The following is a 14,839-nucleotide window of genomic DNA, read 5'->3' on the forward strand; positions in this document are numbered from 1 at the left end:
TAAGAAGGAAGTAGGGAAAACCACTAGATCATTCAGGTATGACCTAAATCAAATCCCTTATGATTATACAGTGGAAGTGACAAACAGATTCAAGTGATTAGATATGATAGAGTATCTGAAGAACTTTGGATGGAGGATTGTGACATTGTACAGGAGTCAGGGATCAAGACCATCCCTAAGAAAAAGAAATGCTAAAAAGCAAAGTGGCTGTCTGAGGAGGCCTTACAAATAGCTGAGAAAAGAAGAGAAGCCAAAAGCAAAGGAGAAAAGGAAAGATATACCCATTTTAATGCAGAGTTCCAAAGAATAGAAAAGAAATATAAGAAAGCCTTCCTCAGTGATCAGTGCAAAAACATAGAGGAAAACAGTAGAATGGGAAAGACTAGATATCTCTTCAAGAAAATTAGAGATTCCAAGGGAACATTTCATGCAAAGATAGGCACAATAAAGGAAAGAAATGGTATTGACCTAACAGAAGCAGAAGATAGTAAGAAGAGGTGGCAAGAAAACACAGAACTGTACAAAAAAGATCTTCACGAGCAAGATAGTCACGATAACGTGAGCACTGACCTAGAGCCAGACATCTTGGAATGTGAAGTAAAGTGGGCCTTAGAAAGCATCACTACGAACAAAGCTAGTGGTGGTGATGGAATTCCAGTTGAGCTATTTCAAATCTTGAAAGATGATGCTGTGAAAGTGCTGCACTCAATATGTCAGCAAATTTGGAAAACTCAGCAGTGGCCACAGGACTGGTAGAGGTCAGTCTTCATTCCAATCCCAAAGAAAGGCAATGCCAAAGAATGCTCAAACTACCGCACAATTGCACTCATCTCACACGCTAGTAAAGTCATGCTCAAAATTCTCCAAGCCAGGCTTCAACAGTAAGTGAACTGTGAACTTCCAGATGTTCAAGCTGGTTTTAGAAAAGGAAGAGGAACCAGAGATTCAACATCTGTAGGATCATCGCAAAAGCAAGAGAGTTCCAGAAAAACATCTATTTTTTCTTTATTGACTATGCCAAAGCCTTTGATTGTGTGGATCACAACAAACTGTGGAAAATTCTGAAAGAGATGGGAATACCAGACCACCTGACCTGCCTCTTGAGAAATCTGTGTGCAGGTCAGGAGGCAACGGAACTGAACATGGAACAACAGATTGTTTCCAAATAGGAAAAGGAGTACATCAAGGCTGTATATTGTTACCCTGCTTATTTAACTTATATGCAGAGTACATCATGAGAAATGCTGGGCTGGATGAAGCACAAGCTGGAATCAAGATTGCTGGGAGAAATACCAGTAACCTCAGATATGCAGACGACACCACCCTTATGGCAGAAAGTGGAGAAGAACTAAAGAGTCTCTTGATGAATGTGAAAGAGGACAGTGAAAAAATTGGCTTAAAGCTCAACATTCAGAAAACAAAGATCATGGCATCTGGTCCTATCACTTCATGGCCAATAGATGGGGAAACAGTGGAAACAGCGAGATATTTTATTTTCTTGGGCTCCAAAATCACTGCAGATGGTGACTGCAACCATGAAATTAAAAGACGCTTGCTCCTTGGAATAAAAGTTATGACCAACCTAGACAGCCTATTTAAAAGCAGAGACATTACTTTGCCAACAAAGGTCTGTCTAGACAAACCTATGGTTTTTCCAGCAATCATGGATGGATATGAGAGTTGGACTATAAAAAATTTATGGTTTTGAACTGTGGTGTTGGAGAAGACTCTTGAGAGTCCCTTGGACTGCAAGGAGATCCAACTAGTCCATCCTAAAAGAAATTGGTCCTAAATATTCATTGGAAGGACTGATGCTGAAGCTGAAACTCAATACCTTGGCCACCTGATTCACAGAGCTGACTCATTGGAAAAGACCCTGATGCTGGGAAAGATTGAGGGCAGTAGGAGAAGGGGATGACAGAGGATGTGATGGCTGGATGGCCTCACTGACTCAATGGGCATGAGTTTGTGTAAACTCCAAGGTTTGCTGATGGACAGGGAGGCCTGGTGTGCTGCAGTCCATGAAGTCTTAAAAGAGTTGTATACAACTGAGCGACTGAAGTGAACTAAAGGGAGCGTAAGTTAGTGAAATACCTTTTATACTTGTTTTACTTTAAAGTATGTTGCCTTTCAAAAAAAAAATTTGATATTCTGTATTGCCAAGATTTAAGTGAGGCACTCATGCTACCACTGGGAGTATAAATTGTTAAATCTGTCTGGAAAGCAATTTGGCAATATGTACTAAGAACATTAATATGTTCATATCTTTTCAATATGTGATTTTAGGGAATTTATCTTAAGAGAAATAGTGTAGAATGTGGGCAAAGCTTTATACAGAGTTACTATAGCCTAATTAATGACAGAAATAAAATGCTATATATTTAAACTATTTATCAATAGAGAAATGGTTGTCTTGTTATTGCACATGAAAATATGAGTATCATGTAAATAATTAAAAGTATTTGTTCAAGGAGTTTTAATGACATGGGACAATATGATACAGGAAATTATATAAAAAAACAGGATACAAATTTTCATATGCTGTGTATCCTTAATATTTAAAGCCATTAAAAAGAATACATTTGAATTAGTTCTATTGAGGTGGATGAAATCGGAGCCTATTATACAGAGTGAAGTAAGCCAGAAAGAAAAACACCAATACAGTACACTAACGCATATATATGGAATTTAGAAAGATGGTAATGATAACCCTGTATACGAGACAGCAAAAGAGACACAGGTGTATAGAACAGTCTTTGGGACTCTGTGGGAGAGGGTGAGGGTGGGATGATTTGGGAGAATGGCATTGAAGCATGTATATTATCATACGTGAAACGAATCACCAGTCCAGGTTCGATGCATGATACAGGATGCTCGGGGCTGGTGCACAGGGGTGACCCAGAGGGAGGATAAGGGGATGAGGGAGGTGGGAGGAGGTTTCAAGAAGGGGAACACATGTACACCAGGAGTGGATTCATGTCAATATATGGCAAAACCAACCAATATAATATTGTAAAGTAATTAGCCTCCAATTAAAAAAAATAAAATAAAATTTTAAAAAATATAAAGCAATTCCATAAAATTGGATGCAAGGAAATATGCCAATATGCTTTATACTTTAAGCATTTTTATGATTTGGACATGTGACTTTTATATTCAGAAGTAGCAATAAATATTATTTTAAATACCCTGTGTTAATAGATAGATAGTGGGAAGCTGCCGTATAGCACAGGGACCTCAGCTTGGTGCTCTATGATAACCTGGGTTGGGGATGGGGGATGGGGAGAGGCTCAAGAGGGAGGGGAATTGTGTATACATAAAATAAAAATAAAAACCCTTTTGTTAGAGTGGGCATTAAATGCTTCTGTGATTGTTTCATGAAACATTAAGTCATGCTGGACCAATCTGGAATATCAATACTTCCATATATAACCATAATATCAATTCAGACTTTTGTGAAAGAATTTGTCAGATGGGTATATTTTAGTGCAATGAGAGCACTTTTCTTTGCTGCTTTTCTTTAGTTTTTTTTCCTTAAATTTTTAACATGGCAGATGAAAGCAGACAGATGTCTTTGGCCTGTGGTGGTGAATCCAGTGAAGGAGTAGAAGTAGCCTTCAACGGACAGTAGTTGTGTAGGAAGTGATTTCAATTAAATAAATGGAAAGCAGAGATATGTTACTTTAAGAGTAGAGCAATATATCTTAAAATGTGATCCTATAGCCCCTTGTATCGGAATCATCACTATAATTGCTCAAGATGTAGATTTGCTGACCTAATAAGTCAGAATCTGAGGATGGGTACGGGGAAGTTGTTTTAAAGATATACCGTGGGTCACCCTCATGAGATTCTCTAAGATCTCCCACCAATTAAAAGAGGTATGAAATTTAGACAGTTTTGCAGAGGAACCTTAAACAGTGGCTCCAATGTTCATTAAATAGAATTTGACTTTTTTTTTTTCAGTTGTATGGGTCCAAACTGTAAAGCACTTTGCTTACCACCTAAGTTGGATGTGGGGCTGGGACCCAGCTACTGCTCGACTGCAATCTTAGTAGAGAGGTTTAGATTTCGAATTCTTAAAAAACAGACAAAGTGGTCAGTAACATTGCTGGGACAAGTGATAGGGGACTGCTTGGCTAGAAAAGAGCGACCCATCAGTTCTAGTTCCCTTGGAAGTGGTATCCTTTGGGTGGAATGTTTCCCTGAGTCATTGCAGAGTAGAGTTCACAACTTTTAATGAAACACGCTTCCACCCAGAGCTGCAATGCTTTAGAGCAGCAGAGTCCAACCTTTTTGGCACCAGGGACCAGTTTCATGGAAGAGTTTTTCTACAGACCAAGGGTGGGAGGTGGTTTCAGGATGATTCAAGTACATTACGTTTATTGTGCACTTTATTTCTATTATTATTACATCAGTCCACCTCAGATCATCAGACATTAGATCCTGGAGATTGGGGACCCTGCCTTAGAGGTTAAGAGTGCTAGGGATCAGTAACACTCATCACTCACCATGTGCCTGGATGAATTCAGTGACTCAATTTTTAGATTCTTCTCATATAAAATGGGGTTACTACTAGTAGCAGCCTAATGACAAAAAATTTGTTGTAAATCATCTAGCACAGGGTTCAGCATGAAATTCTTGTATAAATGACTTCATAAGAGCTAGACTATATAAGCTTGGTAGTCAAACTTTTCTACTTGATTGTTTGAAGAAAAGCCTGGAGATTAGAGTAATTCCAGATTCTTTTGAGGGGTTGGGATATGAGGGGGAGTGGCCATGGGGTCCAGTAGTCCTTCATATGAGCTAGATTTTTGATATTTGTTGGTTTCATGGACCATCCAACCCTAATGTCACTGACTGAAATCTACCCTCTTGTTGGTGAGTTGAGTTAGGTGAATTATCATTTGTAGAATGGCTTTTCTTTGCATACCTTCTCCAATTACAAAGAAAGTCAAAAGCCATTCCTACACACACTTACACAGCCTTAACCCTGGCCATCTATATTAACAATTCTGGGGTGCCACGTTCTACAAAGTCATTTTAGGTTCTAATAAATGTTTCTGGCTTTATGATTGTCACTACCATGAAACACATTACCATCACCCTTTCCTTGAGTTACTGGTAAATATTTCTTGAATAAAATGATTTGGAAGACTTGTCCCTAATTTAAACTTGCATCTGGAATTCCTTGGCGGTCCAGTGGTCAGGACTCTGCTTTCAACTGCTAAAGGCTCAGGTTCAGTCCTAGGCTGGGGAACCAACTTCCTACAAACTGTGTGATGTGGCCTCCCCCCAAAAAAAGTAAAACCAAAAATCACCCCAAAATTTACATCTGCCAAGTGATGGACATATCTGGTGGCTTCTCAACTTTAGGAGAATAACCACAGCACCTCCCCCACCCCCCGCCCCCAGAAACACAACTGAATCAGATCAAGACAGTTACCAGGAGCAATCCTTTATATTATCCAGTTGCAAAGCACACTTCTTGAATAAATGACATACCCTAATTTAGGATACATCACCAGATTCAAGTCAGAGAGTATCCTCTGCCAGTCAATGTGAGTACGGGTCACTGGAAGATCTCTTCGTAGAATTCTTCTCAGAGCTTCATTCGATAACTCCTGTAGTTCTTCTAACACTGCAGCTTGAAATTTATTCTCTTGCTCTTCCACAAGCCTTGCGAAACTTAGAGCCAGTTGAGCTTGGTTCACTACCTCCAAGCTTTCTTTCAGGTCCTTGGAGATTTTGACGTGTAGGTTGACACACCTGAAGTAGTGAGCTTGCACAAAAATTCTACCTGTTACCTGGGTTAGAAATGGATTGACTTGGAAAATCCATTTTGATTTCCAAAGCCCATTCCAGTAGTCTGTTGTTTCATAGCTGTGGTCTTCAATGCAGGCGATCAAGAACTCCTTATTTTTCACTGTTTTTCTCAGCACGTTGCAGTTTCCCTTTGGGTAGTGGTCGTTCACATACAGCTTCAAGGCGCACAGAACTACGGTCCTCAGGTACTCCGTCTCATTCCTAATGATTCCATGACTCTGGATGTCCTTTAACTGGTTTTGAAGCAGGTCAAATCTGAAGGAAAGTTTGCTCTGGTAGTCGAAAAACCTGTAGTCGCCCACGACATTGTGGTGAGACAGGAGGACAGCATTCCCATCAATGCTGAGTGGGACAGAATATTTTTGGCAGTGTTGGTGGCCCGCACACTCCCCTTGATGGTGCATGAGTTTTTCATCACGGATAAGCAGACAGAGATCATCAAAGGCATTTACAAATTCCCCTGGAGGAGCCTGTATCAATAGTCTGCGAATTATTTTTTCTTTCTCTTTCCTGCTCAGAGTGCTACGTGACATGTTTGGTTGCAGCAGAAGCAGAGCTTCTGGAATAAACAGTGTTCAGAGGATGAGAGAACATTCCATGGGGCACCTTTCCCATCAAGGTGTTAAACATTCAAGCTTAAGGTTACCATGTCTGACCATGCAGAAAACAGGTTGTCTGGCCAGCTCTGAGTCTCCTGATGAAGTCATAAAGGAGCTTGCTCTGTGAAATATGGAACTTTTGATGAGATCACAATGGACGTTTGGACCCCAAGGAAAACATGACAGTCACCTGACAGCGTGGTGCCCAGCCAACCAGCTATACGAATTTTGAAGATTTTTTAAGAACTTAGCCTCCAGAACAGCCTTCTTCATAAAGTGGTGTGTCTCTGTGTTTATCACATAGGTGGTCATAGATCTAAGAGAAGCAACCCAGAGTTTCTAGGGAGTATTTGGAAGCTCTTTGACCCTTTGGGGGCCACAATGGCAGTGATTTGTAATCAGGCCCTCAGAATAACTGTCCCCAACCCAGTGGAAGCGTGTTATCCTGAAAGGTTTGAGGGGTTTAAACAAAATAGTAAAAATAAAATGAGAGATGATGGCTGATGGGAAAATGCCAGATGGCGAGGGTTGCCTCTCTTGTAAACATTGTGGGTTTGGAAATGGTCAGAACATAAGCAAGAAGCCAGAAAAAATTTAAGGGCAGTGAAGTGCAGAGACCACAAACCTCCATACAGTCTCTGGGGGATTTAAGTGTTGCGCTAACTGCAAAGAACAAAGGCAACAAACCACTGTGTTTTCTGCTTTCTTTCTAGAAAAGGGGCAGTGGCAACAACGGATGAGTTTCAACGAATCCCTTTCTTGGCAAGGGGCAGAGTTAATTATATTTGGAACCTGTGACAACTCATAATGGGGAGAAGCTTCTAAGTGAGGAGAAACGAAACTTCAGGTCATGAAAATATGGAGAACAAATATCCACTCAGAAGACCTTTCTGTTCCTCTTTGCTTTCTCTTGATTTATCCCCTTTGAAGACTCCTGAGCTTGTTTCTCTCATTTAAGTGTAAACTGCTTCCTTCTTTTTCCATCGTATTTTTTCTTAATTTCCCTAGCTTCCTGTATCTTTTTCTTATAACATGAGTTTTGCCGTATTAAGTCACAGCCATTAAATTGAAGGGCTTCCCATTAGTTCTAACACTCTGAAATTGAGTGTATTGTTGAACAATTTTTACTGATACTTTTCATGATTTTACAGACTGTCATAGTAATCCTTCTCAATCTTATTTTTTTCAATTTGAAGTGTCCTAAATTTTGTTGTTTCTCTGTAGATAAAGCAAGCTTGATTATTTTTGTTTTTCTCCTTCATACTAATTAGACACTCACCATGGCATTAAAAAAAAAAACACAACAGCTCTTTCTGATGGCCCTTGAAAAGTTGCTTTTGGAGGCATGTGAGTAGTTGGACATTTGGCTAGTATAATGGTGGTAATCATATCAGACATGGTTACTATTTATTGAACTCTCAGTAACAGAAACTATGTTGAATGATATATTATAAGCTCATTTAATGCCCCTACCTTCCTGGAGTATTAATTTGACACTGGGAGAGATCAAGTGATAGAAAGATCTCGATGGTCATGTCTTCAGAAAATAGACTGTATTTCCCAAGTAATAGCTACATTTCTCAAATGTTAATTTTTCTTCTTTTCCTATAATTCTTATTTTATTATGTCCTTTCATACCTTTAGCACTGAATACCACCTACTTAGTCTTGTTTTAAATATTATTTATCATAAAATTATTTTCTCACTTAAGCATGAGATAGACTATCCTCTGAAAAGAAGAAGAAAAGCATTGAATTGAAGAGAGACAAAATATGCTATAGTCATTTTGAGTACTTAATGACTTTCTGTGAGAATTTCCTTAACTTCTTTTTTTGGTGTGTCTCTTACATGGTTTTTGTTGATGGTTCGAGATGACTTCAGAGGTGGAAAAATTACCCTAGAAAAAACTCTGAAATTACTTGAAAAATTAGATATTCAGTGCAATACTATTCATGTGAAATATATTTTTAAGGTGAGATAATATCCGTCCCCTGCATATCCCACCCTCGGAAGGACTTCATCCAATATAAGGAAATGTAGATAGCTACTTGTATGTTTTCTGCAGGAAATACATATGAAAGATTAGTCTCTTAGATTAAAGCAATTAATTATGTTAGATATATTTATAATCAAAATGGAAAGAATTTAGGTAAGAGGTAAAATGAGTTGTTGATAAAATTTGAAATAATACCAGGTTATCTGCTTAGAACAATCTGCTGAGAATGCACAGATGTTCACATTAGATTAGGATTTGTCATCTGATTAGATCAAGTCATATAAATGATGAAATGGTAACTGAATTGGATGTTAGTGGTTTATAGAAGGCATGGGCAATCGAGAAAAATCATATTTTGCTCATCTTCAAGGAATTATATCATAAGCTCCCCTGGAGAAGGGAAAGGCTACCAACTCCAGTATTCTGGCCTGGAGACCCCACTGTATAGTCCATGGGGTCGCAAAGAGTCAGACACGACTGAGTGACTTTCACTTCCCTTTGTTTAAAGAAGAATTAGTAGGAAGGGAACCTGGCTCAATTCTGTCACTAGAGGATGAACGGAAAGATCATAAAAAAAGAAAAAGTTGCGTGTTAGAGCTGAGTTTTTTTACTAGGAAGATGGCAAATTTATTGGTGAATCAGGCAAGAATACTAGACTAGCCAACCCAGATAGGAAGGTAGACATCCTGAGTATGATTTTGTTTCTTGGAAATGGGCAGCCAGATAACACAATCTATGGTGAAATTGTTACCAACTAAGCTAAACTGGGAAGCCTGTGTTACTTTGAAAGTGAAAGTGTTAGTCGCTCAGTCTTGTCTGACTCTTTGCAATCCCGTGGACTGTAATCCTCCAGTCTCCTCTGTCTGTGGGATTCTTCAGGCAAGAATTCTGGAGTGGGTAGCCGTGTCCTTCTCCAGGCATCTTCCTGACCCAGGGATCAAACCCAAGTCTTCTGTATTGCAGGCAGATTGTTTACGGTCTGAGCCACCAGGGAAGCCCTTGTTGTTCCTTCACATGTGAGCTAACCAGTGAGCCTGGTAGAGTTCCAGGAATGCTTGCAGAGGCAGGTTCCAGTTCAGAGAAAAAAGACAGCTTGGTACTCCCTAATATACCAGTTGCCAGGGTATCACCATTTTGCTGCCATTTCTCCTAGCCCTGTTCCCAAAGTGCTGTGAGGAGGGCCTGGTGACATGTGTGCATACAGTGGATGGTTTCTGAGCGGGACCTCCAGTTTAAGAAACCCAGAGCTTTTATTACGGGCAATAAGCCTGTCTGATCTTTGCCCTGGAGGGTGTCGTTATTAACGTTATTATCCTGGACAGTAAACAAACCTGCTTTTTCCTCTGGAATGAAGTACTGTCTCTTCATCATGTAAATATCCTTGAAGAGCTAGTCCTGAAGAAAGGCGATTGGTGACTCTGCTCAGAAAATAAGCAGAAACACAGGAACAAGCATTTCTCTCAGTCAGATTTAGTCCTCAGGTTTACTAACCAAAAGAGGAGGTTCAGAAAAGAAAAACTGAACTTCTCAGGAGACTGCTGTAAAAGACAAAGAATTCAGAGTTGCTTCTATGGATCCAAGTATCTTGTGCTGCCATAAGTGATAAGAATTTTGATTAATTTCTAATACCACACCTGAAGAATGCAAATTTCTGTGAAAGGCCTTTACACATAGAACTTCCCCCCAGTGGTATTGCCCAAAGGGAGAAACAGCTGTGTGCTTTCTGGTTTAATAAAATTCACATTCAGCACAATACAGAGGCAGTAATATGTTAAATCTGTATTTAATGTGAAATACTGTAAATCTTAGTGATTTTCAAGTTGCTTTGAATTAGCTGCAAGATAGAGATAGGTCTTTGAAATGCACTTGAGTAAAATGCAAGCTGTATCAAAAAGCATTATGTAGAATGTTCAACAGGTATAACAAATAAATAGCTCATTAATTGGAATTTAAGATTATTTGGACATAGCCAGGCTGAAGGTCTATTTTGATTAGCAAAACCCTTTTAAAGTAGCTATGAAAACAATATTAATTATAAAAATCAGAGGTGCAGAGATTCCTTAGAATACTTCAAAAACCCCTTTAAAATGACCTCAGATACTTTAGAAGCATGAATTATGTATAAACAAGGGTGATGATTATGGTAAACCATTATCTTCTATTTAAATAATTCTCCTTATAGAAAATACTTTGTTGCTTTAGGTGAAATTGCTGTATATGGATTAAAATGTTGATTAAGTAGTATGCCTAGGGAAAGTATATTGTTTAACTGAATTTTCTAGATAGCTCAAGATTAAGCTTAAACATCCAACTTTTTTGCTTTAACTTATGTTGCTGATCTCTCCACTCGGCAATGATACACCTATTAGACAGAGCAAATAAAATGAATCACAGTGAATCGTTTTTTTTTTTTTTTTTGGTGTCCACACAAACACAAAGATGCTCAGTGTCTCAGAGCTGTAATCATTAGCAAGCTTATTGGGTGTAGAGATTCTTCAGTCTGTTAGAACCTAGTTGTGCAGTACTTGATTGACAAGTCAGAAATCTCTGAGCAAATGTCTTAATCTGCAGGATGGGGATACTAATATATTTATTTTGCAGGACAGTTCTAAATATTAAATGTTATAATTTGTGAATGTACCTAGTATCAGGCTCGGCATAAAGTAGGCACCAAGTAAATTTTAGTTGAAGCTACATCATGATTGTTCAAAAAAAATAGAGAAAATTACATTATATTTATTGATTTCCTAAGTGTTAATAGTGGACATAAATTCTGACGTGAATTTACTTTCTGACAAGGTGAAATTTTATTATAAAACTTGAGTAAAGCACTTTATAACTTCATGACCCTGGCAAAATATTCTAAACTTCTTTTTCCAAAATTAATTGCTGAGTCTTGACTTGAGCAGTAGTTCTCTAAGTTTTTTTAAAATCCCTTTATTAAATTAAAAAAATTGTTTTTAATCATTATTTTTAATTTGTAGCAGGAAAGATCCCCTGGAGGTGGGTAAGGCAACCACTCCAGTATTCTTGCCTGGAGAATCCACATGGACAGATTAGCCTGGAGGGCTACAGTTCATGGGGTCACAAAGAGTCTGACACAACTGATAGACTAAGCACAGCACAACACAGCACAAACTAATTTTAGGATATTATCTCCTGTCATTTCAATACACATAGCTAGTCTTCGATTACAGTCTTGATTGTTGGCTGAATATGAAATAGTATCCTTTTCAATTTCAAGAGCTTATATTTCTCTATATTTTCCATGGTTCAGCCGAACCCAGAAACACAAGCCCCACTGACTGTTGGAGCCAGTGTGTCCTCTGGACAAGGGGTATGTCCTCTGGACAAGAGGTGTGACCTCTGGACAAGGAGTGTGTCCTCTGCACAGCAGCTTGTGTGCCCAAGCTCCCTTCTTCAGGCTAGACTCCAAGGTATGCACAAAGGTCTTCTTCAGGAAAGACTGAGTCTTAGGTGCCTCTGATTACTGTATCTGCATTAGGGTTTCCCAGGTGGTGCTAGTGGTAAAGAACCTGCCTGCTAGTGCTGGAGACCTATGAGAACCTGGAGGAGGGCATGGAATCCCACTCCAGTGTTCTTGCCTGGAGAATCCCATGGACAGAGGAGCCTGGCAGGCTACAGTGCATGGGCTCACAAAGAGTCGGACAAGACTGAAGTGACTTAGCATGCATAGCATGCATGCATGCATTAGGGACAGAAGGAAGCAGAGAATAAGAAAAGGGGAAAGAACAAGTTGCCTGCTAGTTTAAACTAGTATGTCAGTTCAGCTCAGTTGCTCAGTCGTGTCGAACTCTTTAAGACCCCATGGACTGCAGCATGCAAGGCCTCCCTGTCCATCACCAACTCCCAGAGTTTACTCAAACTCATGTCCATTGAGTCGGTGATGCCATCCAACCATTTCACCCTCTGTCGGCTCCTTCTCCTCCTGCCTTCAATCTTTCCCAGCATCAGGGTCTTTTCAGATGAGTCAGTTCTTCACATCAGGTGGCCAAAATATTGGAGTTCCAGCTTCAGCATCAGTCCTTCCAATGAATATTCAGGGTTGATCTCCTTTAGGATGGACTGGTTGGATCTCCTTGCAGTTCAAGAGACTCTCCAAAGTCTTCTCCAACACCACAGTTCTAAAAAATCAATTATTTGGTGGTCAGCTTTCTTTATAGTCCAACTCTCATATCCATACATGACTACTGGAAAAAACATAGCTTTGACTAGATGGACATTTGTTGGCAAAGTAATGTCTCTGCTTTTTAATAAGCTGCCTAGGTTGATCATAACTTTTCTTCCAAGGAGCATAACTTTTCTTCCTTAGAAAAGAATGTCAGAGTTTGAGGAAAAAGTTGAAAGCCATAAGATTTCCTAGATTATATTTTAAATACATTGTTTTCAGGGTAATTATTTTATGTTAGAAGTTCTGGCTTTGATAGCTCAGCTTTCTCATCAGATAGATCAGCTTTCTTATAATGTTGTTTATTAAGTAACATTTCATCTTTTTACTAGCAAACTGAGCAATGGAAATGGTAACAGCGTGAAAGACCTTAATTCTGTTTTCTAAAGTGTACTATCAGAATGAGTAACAATAGAATTATTTTAATATGTTCTTTTATCCTCCTGGATTCAATCATTCATTTAAATGTATGATCACCAGGTTCCTAATTTAGGGTGTGCTCAGTTGCTCAGTTATCTCTGACTGTTTGCAGCACCATGTGGCCCCTTGGGCCATAATCTGCCAGGCTCCCCTGTCCATGGAATTTCCCAGACAAGAATACTGGAGAGGGTTCTCATTTCCATCTTCCACTAATAGGCTTTGGGAATAAAAAAGAATAAAGTATCTACCTTTATGGGGGTCCTTGGCTTAAGGTAAAAGATATATATATTTTTCCTTATAAAAATTATTCAAACCTTTCATTTTTATTTATTTAGTTATTATTAGCTGCACTGCATGATGTGTGGGTTTAGGTCTGTTGCTGCTGCTGCTGCTAAGTCACTTCAGTCGTGTCCGACTCTGTGTGACCCCATAGACGAAAGCCCACCAGGCTCCCACCTCCCTGGGATTCTCCAGGCAAGAACACTGGAGTGGGTTGCCATTTCCTTCTCCAATGTGTGAAAATGAAAAGTGAAAGTGAAGTCGCTCAGTCGTGTCCGACCCTTAGCGACCCCACGGACTGCAGCCTACCAGGCTCCCCCATCCATGGGATTTTCTAGGCAAGAGTACTGGAGTGGCTTGCCATTGCCTTCTCCGACTAGGGATCAAATCCTGGCTCCCTGCATTGGAAGCATGGTGTCTTAGCCACTGGACTGCCATGGAAGTCCCCAAAAGATATGTTTTAAAATTATACATAAATTGTTTGGGAAAGTTCTTTTTGTAATGCCTTGCAAAAAATAACCACTTAATGAACTTTTATTTTTTGTAAACTGGAGAAAGATGATTTCATTACTCTTCTTTTTTTATGTTGTAAACTGTAAATGAGTAACATGTAACATTTTGAAAAGCTGTAGTATTCCCTGCAGTGGGCCCTGAGATTTTGCATATTTTCTGTAATATGTTTTAAAAGACATCATTTTCTGCTCTCCCTAGTTTTAGGGAGATATTTAGTTCCTTTTTCCAATTAAATGAACATATTTCATCAGAATCATCAAGTTCTGAAGGCCTCAGTCAGACACTCTTATATGTGCTAAGTGTTAGTCACTCAGTCATGTTCGATTCTTTGTGATCCCATGGACTGTAGCCCCCCAAGCTCCTCTGTCCGTGGAACTCTCCAGGCAAGAATACTGGAGTGGTTTGCCATTTCGGAAGAAACCCTACCTGGGATTGAACCCAGTTCTCCTACATTACAGGGAAATTATTTACCATCTGAGCCAACAGGAAAGCCCTACATGTACTAAGGATATGGGAAACAAATGACCGACTTTGCATCTGAGACAATTCTAAAGGGATGCGTAAAGGTTTTATTCTGGTATAATAAACCCCAGTAGAGAAGCAGGTATAGAATCTTCTAGGAATCCTCGGTAGGGCTCTCTAACATGACCTGGAGAGGAGACGCAGAGGACATAGGGAAGACTTCGAGAGGACTTTTTTTTGAAGATTAGTAGAAATTCATGCTCATGCTCAGTCACTCGGTCGTGTCTGACTCTTTGTGACCCCATGGACTGCAGTCTGTTAGGCTCATCTGTCCATGGAATTTTCCAGGCAAGAATACTGGAGTGGATTGCCATTTCCTATTCCCAACCAACTTAAATAAAAAAGAAAACAATATTCCAGACAGAAGAAACAGCCTTTACAATAGCAAGAGGTAACTTGGTATTTATATTGTAACTGATTCAGAGCACAGCACAGTATGAAGTGCATGGAAGAAGTGATGGTGGTGAGGGCAGAAACCATGTCTTTGAGGATCTTGGA

The 14,839-nt window shown here is 39.4% G+C and overlaps 2 protein-coding genes across 2 annotated transcripts in view; one reads left to right on the forward strand and one right to left on the reverse strand.

Moving 5' to 3' along the window:
• Positions 1-5,456: 5,456 nt before the first annotated feature.
• Positions 5,457-6,356, reverse strand: CAPZA3 (capping actin protein of muscle Z-line subunit alpha 3). The gene has a single exon (XM_055396495.2). The coding sequence runs from the start codon at positions 6,354-6,356 to the stop codon at positions 5,457-5,459; it is 900 nt and encodes a 299-aa protein (XP_055252470.1).
• Positions 6,357-7,702: 1,346 nt separating this feature from the next.
• PLCZ1 (phospholipase C zeta 1) overlaps positions 7,703-14,839 on the forward strand; it is a 54,117-nt gene continuing 46,980 nt past the window's right edge. The window contains exons 1-2 of the mRNA XM_055395995.2: positions 7,703-7,769; positions 8,306-8,394. Coding sequence (XP_055251970.2) covers positions 7,703-7,769; positions 8,306-8,394 — 156 coding nt within the window. The remainder of the gene's footprint in view (positions 7,770-8,305; positions 8,395-14,839) is intronic.

This window comes from Moschus berezovskii, chromosome 6, assembly GCF_049115385.1.
Source record: "Moschus berezovskii isolate FMDL1 chromosome 6, NW_MosBer_1.0, whole genome shotgun sequence".
NCBI classification, from domain to species: domain Eukaryota; kingdom Metazoa; phylum Chordata; class Mammalia; order Artiodactyla; family Moschidae; genus Moschus; species Moschus berezovskii.